Consider the following 22,284-nt stretch of genomic DNA (forward strand, 5'->3'; position numbering starts at 1 on the left):
TCCCCAAATACCAACAGCACAGTTGAGGAAGATTTTGATTTTAAAACCCCCGCCAAAATTTACGATAAACCCCATCTTCAAAATAAAAAAAGCAAATTACACACTCAAAATTTTATGAGCGTAGCCAAAGGGGTTTTGAGTTTCAACACCCCCCCCCCTCCAGTTGGGGTTTGAAGCTAAAAAGTACCTCTTCAATATAAAAAAAAAGCAAATTACACACTATAAAATCTATGAGCGTAGCCAAAGGGGTTTTGAGTGTAAATCCCCCTCCTCCAGATGGTTTTGAGTTTAAAATTCCCCTACAGAGCGTTTAGAGTTGAAAACCTCTCTCTTCAATATTATTTTAAAGCAAACTATAGTCACCAAATTCTATGATCGTAGCTAAATGGGGTTTTGAATTAAAAACAAAACAAAAAACACTCCAGAGATTTCTTAGTTTAAAACCCCTCAACAGATGATTTGACGAAAAAACTTTCCTTTTCGATATAAAATCTAAAGCGAAATACAGGCATGTAATTCCAAGAGCGTAGTCAAGAAAGGTTACAAATTTTTACCAGTGGCTTGGGCTCCATTAATAAAGTGTGAATAGTCTTCTGCCTAAATTGAAAATCATTAAATGTATCTCAACAAAGATGGCTAAGACAGATTTTAGGAGTCAGTCATAGAGATCGGGTCTAAATCAAAGAAATCATATGCCGAACTAGGAGTCGAATCCTTAGTAAGGTTGTGACAGAGCGTCGCATGAGGTTTTGCGGGACATGTTCTCACACAAAATGAATTACGCAAAATAAGAGTTGCGGAAACAGCTTGCCGGAAAATACGCCGAACGGCGCGAGAGGGTCTAAGTCAGTAAGAATAGCACATTAGGTTTTTCAAATAAAACTTTTTAATAGCACTCTAGATACCTCAGAATATGCATTTTGTTGGCTTTCAATACCAGAAATAGTGCCCGGCGGCGGGGCTTCGCCCCGCGCTGGGGGAGCGCTGCGAACTCCCCCAGACCCTCTTGCTAGCAAGGGCGGGGAGTCTACAATGAACAATAAACGTCTTCCGAAAGGGTCAGATGTAATAAAGATTAATTATGTACACACACACACACACACACACACACATATATATATATATATATATATATATATATAAATTTTTTTCCGCGGGGGGGGGGGGTCGGGGGGGGGCCCACCCCCACCCCAAAACCCTCCCCGGGGGGGGGGGCCCACCCCCACCCCAAAACCCTCCCTGAAAAAAATCCTGGCTACGCCCATGGTGTGAGTGAATATTGTCGCAGAAACCTCTCGCGAAAACGATAAAGGTCTACACTTGAATAGGTCCTCATGAGAAGATGAATCGACGTCTTTAACTTACACACAAAAATAATTTAAATCATTGGTAATAATGTCATTTTATTTAGTATAGATACAAAGATAACTACAATAAAGATATGCTGTATCCCCTTGTCAGCGAAAAAAAATCCTAATAACAAAAATACATACATACATGAGACCTACAAAATAAATTTTTAAAGGGGGTTGTAGAAAACATAGACCTATGAATGTGTATTAGGGTTACTTTGACAAAAGATTGAGGACCACTGTGATAGAAAAGACATCGCTACGACGTAGTCCTGGCGAGGGTGGTAAGAAATGATGTCAAGGTTGTAGGTTTTTTTTTTTAACCCGAACCGTCGTGGCGCCATTTTTTAAGCACGAACATCACTAAAGTCCCCCTCCCCCCTTTTTAAAATTTTCTTTCTTTCCTCTGAAAGACAAAAACTCGAGTAGTGTAATAGTAATGAATATGTGATCGAATTGAAACATAGCCTGGGGCTCAGATTGACGAGAAAAGATCTACTGAACAAGAACCAGGCAAAAAAAAAAAACAGCTTAAAAGTAATTGCTATAGAGACTATTATTTCGAGCCAAATAGCCAACAGCAAAGGAAAATAAACAATGTATAAAATACAGTAACATCCAAAGTGAAGCTCAAACTCCACAGCTCTCTTCAAGTCTTTAGGAAATGAGACTGTGTTCATTTTTGAACCATGATGGAGAAAGTTTCCTAAATATATATTTTATATTATTGAAGCATCAAAGTTAGAGGGGCAATAAAAAAAGAATCGACTTTTTGATTATAAACAACGCGCTTTATTAACCCAGAAGGTATAACTCAGGAATATGCACACAAAAATAACCATAATAGAACAATAGAAAGGCTGGGAGACTAACGCTAACAAGGAGGAGATCGTTAGACCAAGAGCTGAAGACGACAGGATGGACTGATGGACATTGACCTCAATGAGGGAATAGCTCAGAACGTAGTCCAACAACGAAGTACTGTGGGGGCCCCATGCTCCACTGGAAGCCAATTGTGTAGGCCTACAATGAAACAATGGAAAGTATCTGTAGACAGCAAGACAAACATGAACAGAGAAAACAAAAATAGATGAGAGCTGCTTCACACTTCTCTATGCACATAGATCTAACCTGAGGTAACACTTCCTTATCTATGCACATAGATGTAACCTGAGATAACACTTCCTTATCTATGCACATAGATGTAACCTGAGATAACACTTCTTTATCTATGCACATAGATCTAACCTGAGATAACACTTCCTTATCTATGCACATAGATGTAACCTGAGATAACACTTCCTTATCTATGCACATAGATGTAACCTGCGGTAAAACTTCCTTATCTATGCACATAGATGTAACCTGAGATAACACTTCCTTATCTATGCACATAGATGTAACCTGAGGTAAAACTTCCTTATCTATGCACATAGATGTAACCTGAGATAACACTTCCTTATCTATGCACATAGATGTAACCTGAGATAACACTTCCTTATCTATGCACATAGATGTAACCTGAGATAACACTTCCTTATCTATGCACATAGATCTAACCTGAGATAACACTTCCTTATCTATGCACATAGATGTAACCTGAGATAACACTTCCTTATCTATGCACATAGATGTAACCTGAGATAACACTTCCTAATCTATGCACATAGATCTAACCTGAGGTAAAACTTCCTAATCTATGCACATAGATCTAACCTGAGATAACACTTCCTAATCTATGCACACAGATCTAACCTGAGATAACACTTCCTAATCTATGCACACAGATCTAACCTGAGATAACACTTCCTAATCTATGCACACAGATCTAACCTGAGATAACACTTCCTTTTCTATGCACATAGATGTAACCTGAGGTAAAACTTCCTTATCTATGCACATAGATGTAACCTGAGATAACACTTTCTTATCTTTGCACATAGATCTAACCTGAGGTAAAACTTCCTTATCTATGCACATAGATCTAACCTGAGATAACACTTCCTTATCTATCCACATAGATGTAACCTGATGTAAAACTTCCTAATCTATGCACATAGATGTAACCTGAGATAACACTTCCTTATCTATGCACATAGATGTAACCTAAGATAACACTTCCGTATCTATGCACACAGATCCAAGCTAAGGTAACACTTCCTAAAACAAGTGTACCACCGATTCAATCAACAGAAGTCATATCTTTGTAAACAGATGATTGAAACGCACAATTAGCGCATAAAGTCAATAATTTGTAACAGTCAAAGCATTTGTTTCGAGGCCGCATCGAAAAAGCCGGCTGGTTGTTACTGTGTCTCTACGCAAGTGGCAGTGATTTTGCGGTAGCATCAACGCTCTGTAGACTCTATAATCTATATGTTACCGGCAAAGTGAGAAGTCCAGACGTTGTACGTAATGTCTAACGGGTTCATGCTAAGTAGGAAACGACGTCACCATTTTGAACTTGGTCTAGGCATTGTAGAGAAAGACTAGATTTACGCCAGGCAAAGTAGAAAGTGTACGTTTATAGTAGCAAGTATACTTGTTTTAAGTTGTGCTGTATCGGGAATGGTGTAAGCCTCTTTTATAACTTAAAAACAAAATACATTGTATTTGCTCCTCTATTCATGTCGGTAACATCCATTCATTTGTTCCTTGAATTTCTACCAACTCTTGGAGTTCATAAATTGACACAGCAGAATATCATTTCATATCGTTTAAATCGCTGTGTAGGATTTGAAACCAAAAAAAATCCCTAGACTCAGTATGAGATCATGCCGTCATCAACAGCTGATGGGCTGAATCAGCTTACAATGATTGATTCAATCAGTGGCCGACAGCTGCGCGTCACAGCTCTATCAGCACTACTGGGTGACCAACTTAATGACAGACATATTTGTTTCCACACCACACTTCAATGAAGTGCACGAACTAAAGCATGTTTCTCAAACCGTGGTCCGTTGAATCCCAGGGGTCCGTAGAAAGATTTTTTTTTTTAAATTGAATTCAATTAACTTTTTCGCTACAAAGTCAGTTTATTCGACCGGATAGTCTGAGTAATAAACTCGCCCCTCATTACTGTTTCATAGGACTAGTTCAGTGTTTCCCAAACTTTTTCCTTAACGGAACACTTTGCACATTTTGAGTATTTAGAGGAACACTTTGAACAATTTGAGTATTTAGAGGAACACTTTGCACAATTTGAGTATTTAGAGGAACACTTCGCACATTTTGAGTATTTAGAGGAACACTTCGCACATTTTGAGTATTTAGAGGAACACTTTGCTTATTTTATAAGAGCTAAATTCACGGGGTAGCCCACTAATTAATTATTCCAGCAGTTGGTGGGACACATATTCAGGCCTCGAACACTAGGAGTCCCCAGAACACTGTTAGAGAAACACTGGTCTATTACATTCTATTCTATGATGAACTCAACCAAAGATTTGAAAATATTTTTCATTGGATATTCCCCACTTGGTATTGAGCCCTTTTTTGGCGTGGTCAAACTCATATTTTAATCACTGATGGATGAATCCATACTAGCGCAGGAACAGCTCATTGAAATACACACAAACGAGAACTTTAAAACCAATGTTTGAATAAGGAGACCAGACATTAAATTTATATCCTGCATTATGAGGTCATTGTGCAGAAGTTGTTGACTGCTTGCTTTCCAGTCTTGGAATTTGGTACAACGTGGATTCATTGCCGTCATGAACCTCATCACAAATAAAAGAAATTGACTCCGAATTTGTGCTAGTTGAGCCGGGCATCACTACACACACACACTGAATCTCATCAACCTCATTCAAGTCATTCTTTTATTTAGTTTAAACTAATGTTATAAGCATTGCTTCAAGAAAATGTTGTTGTTGGTTTTTACATGTTCCACTTCTATAAAATGGATTCAAGTAACTTTTTTCTTTTAGCTACTTTCTTTTTTAAGTTTAGACTTATAAAGGGATCCCCGGTTCAAAAAAGATTGAGAACCTCTGTACTAAAGTATGTACACATCAATAGAAACATCACCATTCAACAGAAGACAGGATGCTGTGATACAACGGTGACAAAAAAGAAACTTCCCACATACTTTTTTTTTGTTGGTCTTTGCCAAAGCTTCTCAACCTGGGCACGCGCAGAAGCTGTCATGTAAAACAAAATTTTCTCACGCATTCAGAATGCATAAGAAATGGTAGACGAGAGGGAAGTTCACTCAATGAGCACAAGATATCCCCCCCACCTATATATATATATATATTATGAGCATTAGTCCAAAGATTTTTTTTTCCTACACTTAAGGAATAATAGCGATATATTATGTTCATCATTAAAAATCTTTGCAAAAGTAAAGACAACTTAAAAGCGTTGTAAGTATTGAAGAAAGAAGATAAAATAACATATTTAGTATTTGACTTTTAAATCGTCTGATTAAAAACCAAATACGTTATTTAAAATAGCTCTCGAATTAAGATTAAAAGATCTAGACCTATTGGTGTCAAAATCTAATTAGTTGGTCCCAACACGTTAGTTTCACTATTTAACTTCAAAGTGAAAAATTTTACATAAGTTTATCTGCGAAACTTTGTATCGCCTAGGAAGGTGAGCCTAACATACTGGGGATCTCATTAGTGAAAGATCTAATTATGATCAAACTAACAACGATGATTTGCTAGTCATTAACTGTAACAATAAAAAAAACTATGAATGTACTCTATGTATTGACAAGTCAAAGCCCACAAATATTATCAAGACTTCTTGGGGTTTGCTTTGATGTCGTGTCAATTTGGGGACTAGAGAGAAGTGAAACACCGTAAGGGTCCTACGTTTGTTGTCAGCAAACTCGAGCTGACAGCAGGCAAACAATAACTTCTGCGCCCTACCGCCCCCTCCCTCAGATCACGTACAGCCCACCTCATAAGGGATCAAAGTAGCCTCAGAGTGCAATGCCTGTGTGAGGCTCGCTGGGCCCAGAAGTCAACGTCCAGCATGCTTCTCAGTTTGCCTGACAAATGTCCAGTCGCAGAGAGTTTAGCTTTGTGTGTCAGACTTTGGGCGCTAAGCTCCAGGCGGGCCCTAGAGTCAACAACCAACGTCTCCACACGTGGACAAAGAGCATGTTATAAGCTAAAGATGACATGATCTTGGTGTGAGAAACTAAAGGTGGATAAGAGAATGAGTCCTCACGAGATCTTCACTTCATTGTACAAGTTTATTGACGAATATAACACCTCCGGAACTGACTCTATAAGCATATTCCTGGAGAATTTACTATTTCCAGACGTAGGCTTGCAGCTTGCTAACACTAGTAGTGTAATACAATAACCTTTAGTAAACATGTACTTGTAAAATTGTTTTCAAAAATGAATATATAGGCCTAAAGCTTATCAATAAAATTAAATTTTGGTTGAAGCAATAATTTAATCATTTTGCCCATACAATGAGTGGTCATACAATGAATTCATTCAATGTCCACAAAACGAGTGGCTATTCAATAGTACCATTTTTCAAACAGTTATAATGATTTTCTAGTCTTCATCTGTGCTAACAATTATTTAGTGACTACTTCGGTAGACAATTTATTTTTTTTAAAGCTAGGGGGGGGGGGCGCAATTAGTGGAACAGCGAAAGGAGAAGGTCAGCTCCACTACAAGAGACGCTGCTGCATTGTTCAAGAGAACATCGTGTGACGCTGTCAACTGAAAGTGTGCTTTGGTTACACAACTTATCTCGCAACAACAAGTAGAGGACAAACAACAGACACAGAACCTAAACTTATGGTGCTTCAGCCTACTTCCTAATCGAGGACTTTTGCGATTCGGGATCTTAAGGCGTTCTTTGTCAACTCATTTCTAGTAGTGCCAGACATTTGTGGGGAGAAACAAAAGGGATTGGCCATTGTGCTGTCCACCTGACATCCTAGTTAATTAATGCACATGAACTTCACCTCATCTGTCCCATAGAAAGTTACGAAAACATAACTTATATAATCATGTCAACCCGGAACAAGGTCAAAGTTAATAAACTATCAGAACAATAAGTTATCTACACTTTGTAGAATCGTCAGCACAAACACATTCATATAGAATATTTCAGGGGGGTTAGGGACATATCCAGTCCACCAGACGGCCCCTCTACCATAGTACACACTGATGCCATAGATGATCGGTGTCATTTAACTCCTAGGATCGGTGTCATTAAACTCCTAGGATCGGTGTCATTTAACTCCTAGGATCGGTGTCATTAAACCCCTAGGATCGGTGTCATTAAACCCCTAGGATCGGTGTCATTTAACTCCTAGGATCGGTTTCATAAACTCCTCACTTTTTTTTCTGTCTTTTTCTTGCCGTGTTGCTGTTGCCTGTGACCAGTGTGTGTCCGACATGTATCTCGATTAATGTGTCTAGCACAAGAATAAATAATCTCAATGTTACAGTCCAAGAAAAGAAAGTGAACAAGCCATTGATACTGCCAATAAACTCACCAACAATGAAGCAAGACTACAAGACGGGAAATAGAAATTTAGAGTGTTATTTCCCCTTGCACTCTAGTCATGTCAAGTGGGACTGCTGCAGACTTCCGGTACATCACAAAATAAAAAAGGTCAACTAATTATGATTCTGTTTCCCAGGTACCGTAATTCAATATTAACTCAAAAACACTGGCAACTCCTTCGTTCAACTCGAACTGTTCCCAAACATTTTGACGGAGCTGTTGACCTTCCCATTAAAGGTAAACTCGGAACAAGTGAGAAAATGCATGGAGGTAATGGAATTCAATACGCTTAATGTCTGAAGTAACAGTTCCTGTCCCAACCCATGGTGGCAAACACAAAAGCAGCCACTGTCTAACAGAACAACGTGCTTACAGTGTAGTCAGACTTAGGGGCAATCACTCCAGATTGAACAATAAGAGTGTTATTGTAGAAATACATTACGTCTTTGTATGCAGAGTACAGCAGTAAGATCATTCAAACCAAGTATCTGCATCAGAGTTCTTGAGGACGGAAGTTCTTTTATCAGGTTAAGATCTAACTAGTTGCCCCGTCCTGAGTCCGGATGGAGACACATTTTCTTGAACACATGTAATATGTGATGTTTAGCTCTCGTAAAAATCTTGCCTTGTGAAAGGAGACTGTGAATGAGGTATCGACATCGTTTGAAGTTATTGCTCAATGTAAAGTTGTTTTTGTGGTGGTTGTTTTTTTAATAATAATAAAAAAACTTAAATATTTTTCCCCAGATTTCTAGCCAAAAATTTTTCTACATTTAATAACCAATGAAACAACAAAATTAAAAACTTATAATAAACACCAATTTTACAATTGTATTTCATTTAGTCGTTATTTTTGAGACATCCATAAAATATCAAGACCGATACAGCAAAATGATAAAACGCAAACTATAATAACACCCATCGTTAAATCCTATGAGTAAATCTCTAGAGAGCTAGGCAACTAAGAAAGTTTTCTCTTAGACTCATCATCACGGCAATTCGAGTTACACAATTTGAAAAAGGGGGAGTTGACATAATTAAAATAACTCATTATATATCGCACTATAAGACGCACGCAAGACTGGCTTAAAATGTCGCCCAAGGTTGAAGAGTTACATCAAACAAATTATTCAATTATTTACCCTCCAATACAACTTCACTTGCAAATTCAAGTTAGTCAAAATAAAAATGATAACAGGATGGTTGAACCTTTTTTAAATAAAATATTTGTGTTTGTGTGTGAGCTAAGTCTAAAAGGGCTTTCACACTAAAGGTAACCTGCTTCTTTTTGTTTAGACTTCAAGACTCGGTTGACGTTCTGTAAGCGATCAAATGCAGAGAGAACAAGATAGAAAAACGATATGAAGAAATATGATGGCGACACAATGGAATCTAAAGAAAAAAAAGGTAGGAAAATACAATGAGGAAGATTGGTGAGATTTTGAAATAAATAGACCAAAACAAAAAAACATTTTCAAGGACTCCTATTGAAAGATGTATATATTAAGAGAAATGAGAAAAAATTTAACAAAATAATTAAATAAAAAAATCAATTAAATGTCACTATCTAGGAAAGACGAGACCTTAAAGGTCAGACAAAATGTCGTCTGCTCACTGCAGCATAACGTGATACGTTCAGAGCACAGGCGTTATCGACGACCGCCGCCGTTGCCATAACAACGCATGCTAATTGTGTTTATTTTATAAAGCAACATTACATGCGTGTCACAGTCGCATGACAATTCCATGAATATGTTGTTGTTTTTATAAATATATTTTTAATAGATAAATAAATTGGTAGTTGAATGCCCTGAATATGTTCCAATTATTCCCACCAACACAAACTAAGTAGAAATTGACACTATTAGGCGACAAGCGGCAGGTAGAATGTGGCGAGACGTTGGTGTAGCGGGAGCTGGTAGATGGATGGGAACAAGAAAGTTGTGTTTTCCCCTCGTTTAGTCCCACCAGATATTACAAAGCCAGCCGCTGCTAGACAGATGTAGGGCCAAGACAAAGGTTCAACGAAACTGCAAGACTAACAGCTTGAAACTTGAAACACAAAATCTTGTGCATGAAAGTAAAGAGATTGGATGGACCCTAATAAGCTCAACTGAGAAAACATAGCACATGGAAGAAAGTCGCTGTCCAACACGTTGGCATGTAAGTGGTAGTTCAAGAAGGTCACAGAAGGTTTGTTTAGCCTGTCAATAGAAATACTAGTACAAGTACCAAAAGAGCACACACCAGTGACAGTTTCAACAGGTGGACTGAGGTGACCGGACAGGTGGACGACATGATCCCATGTACTCACACACATCACCCTGCTGGTCAAACAATCTTTGGCCTGGTCTACGACTATGTTTCCTCGTGTACATATCTTGCTGGTCAAATTATTTTGACTTGGTCTACGACATCATCCTGCTGTCCACACTATTTTATTGTACGTATCCTACGACTACGTTAAGAGGAATTATATCTTAGTCATCTCAAACATTCAGTCCTATTCTAACATTAGTATACACGGAAGACATCATTTCGAAGCGAAGAATGGGTTGGGACCACATTCGCTGCACCTAGAGAGCTAGTCTTTCAGTTGGTGATTATTGACACTCTCTAAACAAATTGTGATGTCCATCTATAGTTAGATATAGTTCTACGTAACAGTGGTTTTTACTGAACATAATACTTTTTTTTTCATACTATAAACGAATAATTAGTACCCCCTGCCATACTCTCCATTTGTTTTTTTTTTTGTTTTTTTTTTTCAAGCTATAAATTGACACACACACACACACATTTATAAGACAAGCTGTCCATAATGAATTACAAACCTAGCTTCTATGTAACAAGCATGACAGAATATTTTTGACTTTATACCGGTACATAGACTGTATACAACAAGAATGTCAGGACAGACTTCATGAGTGACAAGGAAAATAACATATTCCCACGATTTCGCAATGGTTTAGAACGCTAAAAACTGATATCATTTTGAACAGAAATACGCTCCCCTAATCTACACGCATCTCTATTGAATGCCACCAATGGAGTGCGAACTTGTATAAACATTATCAGGTAAAAATAACCGTGTTGGTGGGAAAAAAATGTATTAGGCCTGAATGACAGATCTCTATGACGTCTGTCTCAACGCCTACATTCCTCCTAGCCTATACATGCTTTGTAAACTGAACAAGACTGCCCATACTTTGTGGCCTTAAAATATTTACTTGACGTCAGTCATTTGTACAGAAGCTGTGACATTTTTTTAAAAAGGAAAACAATAACAAACAGAGCCTCAATTAGTAGAGGGGGAAAAGTTATCATGTTTAAGGAACCAATTAATACATCATAAATAAGATCAACGCCCAAACATGCATGCTTATAGAGACATGTTTCGTTAATGTAAAGTAAACTCACTAAGAGTAAAGTTATTTTTTTATACAGTAACCTGTCTGAGAACATATCTCCATTTCACAAAGTTGTTTTTTTTTCTATTATCCAACTGCATTCGAAGTCTCCCAACCGAGACCAACACATACCATTAGGACTCTGTTCAGCAGCACCATATTCCTATCATGTTTCAAACTGAGTTTAATACATTTACAAACTATGTTAAATACAGTTTTATGAATTAGATGTTTGTGATAATGAGTTGAAGTCGATTTGTTTGCGACTTCAGAATTTCTAAGTGTACACTAGCAAGAGTCAATAAACATTTATAGGAAAGAAAAAAATTGACTCCAAGCATACAACAAAGATCAATAAGCTACAAACTTGACTGTGTTCAATCCACATCTACTACATCAATGTGATGAGATCACTGAGCGGTATCGACTATTGACACAGAACACAACTAATGACCATAAACATTACACAAGACATGACTATTTAGTCAGCAAAGTTTTGTCAAGCCATTTCTCGACTCGTTAACAAAAATTTGGTTTTCTTCAAAGTATTTCAAGGAATAGGAAAATGTATCAGTGAAATGTAGATGTATTATTGAGTCAACAAGTAGGCCAAGTTGGCAACAAAGGTTTGACGTACTGATCTGTATTTCGAAGTAACATGTACATAAAACATTTAGACTGTACTTACTGAGCAATTTACAAGTTAATCTTTATACGTAGCTTTTTTTTAAAGTATTGCACATACTTTTGGTAAGTAGAACAAAAAATACACACCAATAGCATCACGAAATTTAAAAAAAAATACACACCAATAGCATCACGAAATTTAAAAAAAAATAAATAGAAAATTGGTACATATAAGTATTATTTGTTTCCCTTTAGCAAGATTCAAAATATGAAATCAGTTTTTCGATAGTTTTTCTCATTTTTAAGATATAAACGTGACAGACGGACATTTTTTGCACAGAACTAATATAGGCTATTTTCCTTTCATGTGCCACTAAAAAAGATAAATATCTCAGGATTTTCATTTATCAAGATATTGATTATTTCTCCAGCTAAGCACACAATCTGTCAAAGAATACAATAATATGAGATCATAGATTCTAATGCGCCTACTTTCTGCTTATCAAATATTGTCATTTTTTTAAAGAAGCAAGCCTTGAGCACTAAAGAAAGTCGATATATCTTACAATCCTTATTAAATCTACTATTACTGATGGAATCTAGACTAAGACTTGTTTTCAATGTGATATGTGTTTTGTTCTTGGAATCAGGAAATAAATAAATGTTTATTGTTTTGGACAATAAAAACATTAGGATGTTTACATATTTAAAGTCACGTCAAACCTTATACCCAAACAATAGCCAATCGCGTACCTTTTGTTTTTTCAACACTAGAAAGTAACCAGAAGATTCACTGAAACACTAACTTGGCCCTTGATCGTGAGTAAGCTAAAGGAAGAAAAAAACCCACATAGATCTAGATCTTCTAAACAATGAAAGCACTGTCCTCTACGAACACGTTGATAAATCCTTGTTTGGGAAATCAACACAGAGAAATCAAACGCAATAACAATTTTTTTTTGTTAAAGAATCCCACAAACAATCCGATATCCAATAATAAGTCTTGAATACAGAGTTTCGTGCACACAGTGACGACGACACACTAGAGACTTGGACCAACTGCGTCGTGCATTGAAGTGGGGAAGGGGTGGGGGGTATTCAGGTGAACAGACTCAGAAGTGCAGCGCTTGGAGGAAAAGAGGGGGGGGGGGTATTTCTTCAAGACATCACGTGGTTGGCGCGCTCGACGATCAAGCGAATTCCTGAGAAAGTATTGTAGACATTTCTTAAGGACACACTTTTTATTTAAATAACCACCACCAATTAAATAAACACACACACACGAGATAAGTAGTTCTAGATACTTATGGGCGGAATGTATTACAAGGAGAAAGAGAAACATTGGGAAAACACATGCGCACTGTATATTTCTTGATTTCACTTAATCCATAATCTTGACAGCAAGACGGAGTGCTCGAAATTTCAAAGAGATTTGTTGTTGGTGTTTACTTTCCAGCCCTTCAGTACTAAATAACAGTCGACCAGTGGTTCTCTAAAAGTGCACCCAAGGGTCACAGTGTGGTCAGGTCGACAAAAACATCAAAAAAGTTTTGATTCACATTTATTTCCAGAACTAATTGAAATAAAGAATCTAAAATAGTTCATAAACCCAAGGGAGGTAGTAATAAACTAAGACTTACCAGTAATTGCTAAGACAGACATTTCTAAAAATATTTTTAGATCCCAGAGTATTAAAAAAAGGGGCAAAAATGTAAATTTGGAGTAGTTTTGTTTTTTTTTGTATCATCACTATCACTGTAAATGTATCTAAATTGATTTAAACTGTATCCTTACACTCGAAGTATGGTGTGTGCTTATTATACGATTCAATAGTCAAATGTTGTTCTAACTCTGCTCCCGTGTGAACGCTATAGTGCACAGCTCAACACGAGTAACAGACGCCATGTTCGTCCTAGCAAAATAGACTATTGAGCTCCTGGTGATATGTAAATGGATGGAGTTTAAGCTGTCTGGAGCTATGAGCCGTCCTTTGTGCTACCAGAAAACTGGATTAAGGCCTTAAAGCAGTGATGCCCAAAATACGACCCGCGGGCCAGATTCGGCCCGTGATGAGCTTCCATCCGGCCCGCCGAAACGTCGGTACAAAGTGTAGTAAATCTCCCCACCCTTTTAAAAATAAAAGTTTGAAAAATGTATCTTTACCTACGTTAGGGCCCTCACTTTTTCTCTGGTGTATTTGGTACCACGAGCTTTAACAGGTATGCCTTTATGAAGACGGAATTAAGAATCTACCAGAACATTTGAACAATTTTTTTTTATGGTACATGATAATAAGCCAAAACATTTGTTTTATGAAAAAAAAAAAAAGTTTGTCCGTTTCAAAAAAAAACATCATATTTAAAAAAACAAATATGGCGCCTAGAGATTGGGGGATGGATGGGAATATTTACCAAAAAGAGAAGAACATGAATTAGTGGTGATGCTAGCTACTACGTTGCTCACAGTTAAAGTAGAGAAATAAAGCCATTTTCCGACAGGTAGAAAAAATAGATTAAAGGTCAACTTCAAATATCCCAATGTATCAATGTAGTGCGTGTAGCACTAGACCCACGGGTTTCTAATTCAATAGTTTCAATATCTTCCAATGTATCAATGTAGTGCGTGTAGCACTAGAGCCACGGGTTTCTAATTCAATAGTTTCAATATCTTCCAATGTATCAATGTAGTGCGTGTAGCACTAGAGCCACGGGTTTCTGATTAAATAGTTTCAGGTCAATTTCAAGTTGCTTCAAAACTTTTTTTTCTGGTCATGTGGCCCGCGACACGAGTGTCGGAAATTAAAATGGCCCGCATGTTGACTTAGGTTGGGCATCAGTGCCTTAGAGCGACTCTGGGAAGTGTGTTGGTGGTCTGTATTAAGGTTTGGGTAGGACAGGACCGGTAGAAGTAAAGACTCGTTGTGTATTGATGGCTGAAGTCTCTAGGCGTTTTGTAACTGTTAATAAGCACATCATCTTTTTTGTTGTTACTTTATTCATTTCTTTCGTTGAGTGCTTGCACTATTCTATTTCCCAAAGTCTATTGGAGTCTATTGAATACCCATTGACACATTTTCAGCTGCGATTTTGTTTTTAAATTGTCTCTAGATGTACGTCCTAACACTGTATCCATATGTATGTATGTATGTATGTATGTATGTGTGTATGTGTGTGTGTGTGTGTGTGTGTGTGTGTGTGTGTGTGTGTGTGTGTGTGTGTGTGTGTGTGTGTGTGTGTGTGTGTGTGTGTGTGTGTGTGTGTGTGTGTGTGTGTGTGTGTGTGTGTGTGTGTGTGTGTGTGTGTGTGTGTGTGTGTGTGTGTGTGTGTGTGTGTGTGTGTGTGTGTGTGTGTGTGTGTGTGTGTGTGTGTGTGTGTGTGTGTGTAGAGGCTTATTACTTTTGTCTTGGATGAAGAACAAATATAAAGGTACATTTCTTATTCCATGTGCAATGACAAATTCGTACAGGTGCTCCTTCTGTCGTCGTGCCGTTGGAGCATGGAATGGGTTGCCTTAATCAGCCAGAAAGATCAACGACTTAGCAGAGTGTTAAGTCTCTAATTAGCGTGCACGCCTAGACTAATACAGGGATATGCATAGAACGTAATTATCTTCTCTTTATCTATGTTTTAAAAAAAAAGGAACATCTGATTTATAAAAAAACGAACCAACTTCATTAATCCCCTGTTCTAATTTTTAAAAAATGGAAGCTCTGAATATATTCGTTACTTTGTCGCGGTCAGTGACATCAATATTGATACAATACCAGCACCCCCCCCCCCCCAGACAATTTATCTCAGAGGTATAGCGCATAATAATTATATGCAAATCTTAAGGATGCAAGGGCTTGAGTTTGTAGACCCTTTTTTTTTTAGGCAAACAAGTCAAAGGTAAGTGTAGGAAAAGATTGTTATGTGGTCTAGTTACATTGTAGCTGAGGTGTTCATGGACTAAATGTTCACATTGAACTTTGATTGAACCTTGTACATTCAAGTGTTTATTACAGAAATACTTAGTACAGGTATACTTTGGTATTTATTATAGGTCTACTTTGGTATTTATTACAGGTCTACTTTGGTATTTATTACAGGTATACTTTGGTATTTATTACAGGTATACTTTGGTATTTATTACTGGTATACTTAAATATTTAAGATATACTATAAGAAGAAGGGACTGCCCAGGAATACATGTCGCTATGATTTGGAAGCAGATGCCAAGCAGACGGGTAAAACGTGAGGACAGTTGGAGAAACTCACCCAGAAGCGAGACACCCTGAGGAAGCTGGTTGGTGGCCTATGCACACAAGAGCCACAGGTAGAGATGAAATGATACTTAGGTATTTATTACAGGTATTCTTAGGTACTTATTACAGGTATTATTAGATATCTATTTCTGGTATACTTAGGTATTTATTACAGGTAAATTACCCACTCAATTTTATTTATGCAACCCAACTGTCTAGTTATGTGTTCCGAATGATTATATTAGAAATACAATTATTGTGGAAATCGTAAGAAATAAAGACTTGAAAGTGTTAATTGAATAAACTGGTTGATTGAATCTGGTGAACTAGAGGCCACACAGAAGAGCTCTCTGAAACTGAAAAGCTCTCTTTCTAATTACAGAATCAATAGCAATGGTGAAGAGTAGCTCTAATTGCATAAATAACCACAATGGAAATGTGAAAGCTGCTTGATATTAGAATCTAAATGGATCATTCTCCTTATTGTTTGGTTCGTCCAAGTAGACTTAGAAATATACTATACAGCTAGTTAGCTGTTTGAAAGATAAAGGTCTGTCCTCTAATCAGAAGGTTTTCAAGAGAAGACAATAAGGCAAAGAGAATTAAAATGAGGAAATAGGCGTTCACATGGATTTATGAACCATGCTACCATAGTGAATCAAATAGATCGAAAATATTGTGATCAACTAGACTGGCTAATCATTTTGGTTCTGATGTTGACGCAGGACTCAACTAGATCTACAGTTTGGTCAAACTATGAGACAGATGGAGAGATAAGTAAAATGGTGAGTCTCAAACCATCGCTAAACATTTTAAAAAATGTTTTCAAACAACAAGAAGAATACAAAGAGGTAGGCTATACACAGCAGATGCATGCTATTCTTAACAGACATTAAAATGCTATTCATAGTGTAGGTTATAGGTCTGCCAAACATACACATTCTTTATATAACAGAACATGGCTATATCCCTTACATTTGATACTATATAGAGTCCATTGGCGGTAAACACAATGAGCAATGATGATAGGGTTAAGCTACTTTTCAGAAAGCATCTCACAATACCAGGTGGAAATAAGGAAATAGAAAAAGGTTCAGGATTAACTTTCAGAAATCCACAGACAACAGACGAGCAGGTAGACAGAAGCTGAGCTGCTCATCCCATGACACGGGGGTATAGGCGTGCCATATAATGTTCCTAAATCCTTTTTTTAAGTATATATGTATTATTGTATTCTCTTCCTGTCAAATGTTTACTGTTTAATACGATTATCTCCCTTTGATACAGTTGTACTTGAAATACTACAAGATGCCAATACGAATCCGGAATGTTTACATTACAAAACAAAAATCTGATTTATGGCAAAGAAATTGTAAACAAAACAAAAAAGACAGGAACTAATCCTTTGATAGTTTGAACAAACTCAGAAACCCCTAGTGTTTGATTTTCTTATCAACTATTGGATTGTAAATCTGTACTTTTACACCCAGTGAAGTACATACAACTTTGAATTTTAAAAGATATGGAAATCTGCTCATTTTGGATATTTGCAATTAATTATTGCTCAATTCAGAACAATGCCTATTTTACTAATGCACGTTTGACACAATAATTAAATGCAGACAAAAAAAAAACTAAAATGTCAAGCTAAGTAAACATATAATGTACATTCATTCAACCAATGCAAGATAAACAGAAGCTGGAGTAAAATCTTTTATTCAGGTTCATACCTTTCAAGCAAATATTATTGCACATTGCAAACATACTTTTGCCCTCAGTTCTTCAAGCAGTTTCAAAAGGCAAAATGTTTGGTCAAGCATGCTATAAGACTTTCTCAAAATGAACAGTGAGTTCTAATTGAATTTCTAATTTTTTATCTATAGCCATGCCTATTGTGCATAGTTTAGTTTCCTATATTAAATTGTGCTACAGAATTTGATTAGAGATAACAGAATGCAAGCTCTCACAACTATTTCAATGGTATGGTCTGTATCAATCAATGACTCCCATAATGACAATAACTAGATTTAAATGAAAGTCAACTGGTCATGTAATTAATAATGATGACTAAAGTGAGCAATATCAAACATTGTCTTTGGAAGACAGATATGTGTGGGTGGGGAACATCGTTTTTGAGAGCTCTTCTGTAAGAAAAAATTGTATAGTTGTATATTGTAGTTGGTAATACTTTGACACTTTGATACTTAAAATTATACTCACCATCAATGCATCCACTTTTTAGTTCTAGCTGACACTGATCCCATACTATCCCCTGCTCCTTATATCCAGCAGATGAGAAATTAACACCTGGTCCTTGATACATACATCCTGTAAATCCTTCTCCTATTTTGAGAGTACCATTCAATCTGAGGGAAAAAAAAAAGTGAAATTTGTTGAAATCATTTTCTACAACAAATGTTAATCTGATCAAGTATTTTTTTTAACATGCAGGCCTAAATTAAATGAGTTTTAAAACTATATTTTTAAAAAGTTTAACATCGGATCAATTTGAAAAATTCCATAGTTTTAAATTTAATCAAATCCTTGTGGGCAATTATAATTAGATATTATATTAAATTAGCATTTTATTTAATTACTAAACATTTTTTCATCTTTCAAACAGAAAAAAAAAAAAAGAAGAATTTCTATTAAGTAATAATAAAACAAAATATAAACTAACATACCTCACATTTAATAAATAAGAATTTATGGAACTATTGGCAACTGTGACCTCTGACACTATATTGTATCGAGTGGAGATTGATAGCTTCAGTGCACCGTTCGAGTTTTCTAAAACAGTTGTGTACCAAATATTGTCACTCATGTTGTTGCCAACTTTAACAGAGTTTGACTGTCCGTTAATAGTCCACTGAAATGCTACAGATTTGTTGAGCATGAGAAGGGCCAGCCCTTGTGTGTAAGATGAAGATGACTGTGATGAGGATGAGTTGGACTGGATGGCAATGAGATACCCAGAGTCAGAACAGGTGGTGAAGATGAATGTTTTGCTGCCTTGACTAAGGTCCCATTCTGAATTGGGAATGCTGATAAGAGATGTTGTGTTGAAGAATGCAGAGTTCTTCTGTGAGCTGGCCACAGGAAGGAAGAACACTAGACCCAAAACCAGGGTCAGCACCGGTGGTCTATCTTTTGTAATCTTCATTAATGACTGCATTGTTGAATGTGGTTTGAAGCGGGTATAATACCATTTCCACATCTTTCTATGGTTTCCTGGTAAGAAAAAGAAACATGATTATCATGAGAACTAATTTTAAAAAATAAAAATATTTTTTCAAATACAGTTTTTATTTCAGTAGACATCAAACCTTTAAATTGTAATTATTTTTAACCAGTTAAAAAAAAAATTAATTTTATATTTATTGCAATAATCACATGAAACTTTTGGTGAACACATTTCTAAAAAAAATTAATTTCATGTTTTCTTCAAGTAATATTTTTTAATTACAAATAATTTTTACAGTTAAAAACAGTTTCAAAGTACCGGTAATTAACAAAATTGTAAAAAAATTGAAACAATTTATTAAAAAAAATTATTAAATATCAACCTTAGTGGAATGATAATTACTAACAACACTGTCACAATCTTATTACTCCATTTGTTGTTGAGTTTATTCACTAGATGTAATTCAAACATGTCAATCCTAAAAAAAAAACAAAAAAAAAAACTCACTTAAAATAGTACTTTATTGATCATCAATATGGTTAGACAGTGGTTTATCTAAAATGCACATGTGGATACCGGTACCCCTCAAACCACCATAGTCTCTACTTTATAAAAAAAAATACATTTTGTTTGCAATATTATGTGACAAATTATGAAGAATAAGAAAGAGAAAAATTAAAATCAATCAAGCCTTTTAGTCCAATAAATTACAGTGAAACTTGTACTAATATTGTAATATACCAAATAAATTAGTTCTCAGACTGGAACTAGATCTATACTACTTTAGTATCAATACATATATATATATATAATAAGATAATTTGTATGTATTGATTTGTTTTTAATTCTGTTCTGTTTTTTAATATTTTTTTTGTACATTTTTGCGCATAAGTTATGCAAATTAGCTTGTCTAATTTTAATAAATGTTAATATTTCAGTTGGATTCTTTAAATGGTATTAGTTCATTTATTGCTCTCAAATAATTAATATAGTTTTGTATACTGGAATGTAAATTAATTTAATGTTAAGTAATTAGTTTATTTGTTATGAATTTATTTTTAATAGAAGTGTTCAATATGTAAATAGTGCTCCATCACCGTCTCAAAAGGGTTAATAGCTATTAATGTTCCAACAGGTTAAGTAAAAGTAAAGTTTCCCCTTTCAGACCTTGCGATCCATGGGGCAGATGATGTTAAGATCATCTGTTTCTATGGCCAATGGTTAATAAGCAGGGTGTTATGTGGCCAGCACAACAACCTTTAATTTCCCCAAATAAAGTCAGGTACCCATTAGAGGTGGGTGGACTCGGGAGCACCCTAAAAATCCAGAAATTCAAAATTACAGTTATAGTTTTCACCAAGATTCGAATCCAGGACCCCACATTTGGAAGCCTAGCGCTTAAACACTAAGCCACAGCACCTCTTAAGTTCCAACTAGAACTGAAATATCCTAAATTTTTTTAACCCAAAAATCTATATATGTAGTTAATTCTAGTTAGAAGGAACCAAGTGTGCTTTAAAAACACATTACAACAAGGCATTCTGATCACACCTACACATACTCATAGTCACATAGTGACATTACATTAAGTCTGAATACTTTTTAGACACACACAAACATCTATATCTATAGGCCTAATCTATATTGACTATATTATAATATATAGATCTAAGATCTATCAATAATCTATTATTAGTAAGAAGTATGATCTATAATCAAATAATCTAGATTACTCTTCTATTCATAGTATGTGATGATAGTTCTACTTGTCTTGTCACATTTCACTCATTACTGTAATATTGTCAACTGTAACTGTAAGACTTAGAGAGTCGGCGGTGTATCACACTGTCATTAATTTACGGTGACTTACCATTCAGGGACATATTTCCAGAAATTTATGAGTTAAAAAGAAACCATGATTTCTAGATGATAGACTAGACTCACTACTAGATCTAGATCTAGATTCTATCTAGATGTCACATTCATTCAGGGAATCATTGTAAATCTTTAAACATGGTAGGTCTATAGAGATCTAGTCTACATCTAAATTCTTGACATTATGTTGATTGTGTGTTAAGAGAGAGAAAATAAAGACCAAAGTTTTATCGCATTTCCGCATGCACTTAGACTAGATCTAGTCTACACCTTAGTTTACACACACGCACGCATTCCCCCGCAGGTGCTTATGAAAATAAAGGCACTCTTCTCGCAACGAAGGGTACAATCTAACCACAAAACAATTGGTCACGTGACACAAGTGACAGTGACACACTAACATACACAATCGTAGGTAAGGCATTCTGCCCTACTTTCGTTTACGCTAGGTGCGACTGCTGTAACCTGACTCCGGGGAATTCCGAACCGTGTACAATTTAGCCTTTTGTGCATTAAATATTCGTTTACCTATCTTGAATTAGGAAAACATAAAATCATTGTAAGCTTCTTGATGTAGATCAGAGTTTAAGTCTAGGGGTGCTGTCACTGCTGTGACAGTTAGCGTAACCAAATCCTTCTTTTTACGGTCAGCTGCTGTTCTTAGCAGGATATGAAGAGAGAGGCCGGTTCTTTCTTTACGTTGACCAGCCAGCTTTTTTGTTGTTGTTGTTTTGGACGACCCTTTCTTCGTGTACCTTGAAGGATGACTTGACAATGCTCGGTGTTCCTCTCTTCAGAATATTAAAGGGTTCCTCTTTTGCCAACAAGAGTGTTGACTTGTTAAAGTAGGCCTACAAACTCATTTGTCTTCTTTTCCTAGTCTCTGATACCCAGCATTTTTCTGTAGCATTTACTCTCAAAAGCCTGGATTCTTCTTTCAGCCTCAGCCTTCAATGTCTAATGTTTCACAATCATATTGGAGTACAGAGACCACTGACGAAGAATACAGAATTAAATTCAAACTCTATTCTTCGTTATTTCTTTAAAGGACCAACTAATGCTGTTTGCCGCTTAAAATAATAGGCCTATAATGCAACT

At 36.2% G+C, this 22,284-nt stretch overlaps 1 protein-coding gene across 5 annotated transcripts in view; it reads right to left on the bottom strand.

The window, feature by feature from the left end:
* The window catches only part of LOC106074918 (protein crumbs-like), a 107,340-nt gene extending 86,087 nt beyond the window's left edge, over window positions 1-21,253 (bottom strand). For 2 of the 5 annotated variants that reach the window (XM_056042045.1, XM_056042044.1), the window contains exons 1-3: window positions 21,182-21,253; window positions 18,812-19,358; window positions 18,348-18,493 (exon numbers count right to left, since the gene is read on the bottom strand). In XM_056042045.1, coding sequence (XP_055898020.1) covers window positions 18,348-18,493; window positions 18,812-19,358; window positions 21,182-21,194 — 706 coding nt within the window. In that variant the 5' untranslated portion in view covers window positions 21,195-21,253. Of the gene's footprint in view, window positions 1-12,637; window positions 12,938-18,347; window positions 18,494-18,811; window positions 19,359-19,693; window positions 19,790-21,181 lie in introns of those variants that run through there. The other 3 variants (XM_056042048.1, XM_056042047.1, XM_056042046.1) reach the window with 2 other exon arrangements.
* Between the last annotated feature and the right edge of the window lie 1,031 nt (window positions 21,254-22,284).

Source organism: Biomphalaria glabrata, chromosome 9 (genome assembly GCF_947242115.1).
Source record: "Biomphalaria glabrata chromosome 9, xgBioGlab47.1, whole genome shotgun sequence".
NCBI lineage: Eukaryota > Metazoa > Mollusca > Gastropoda > Planorbidae > Biomphalaria > Biomphalaria glabrata.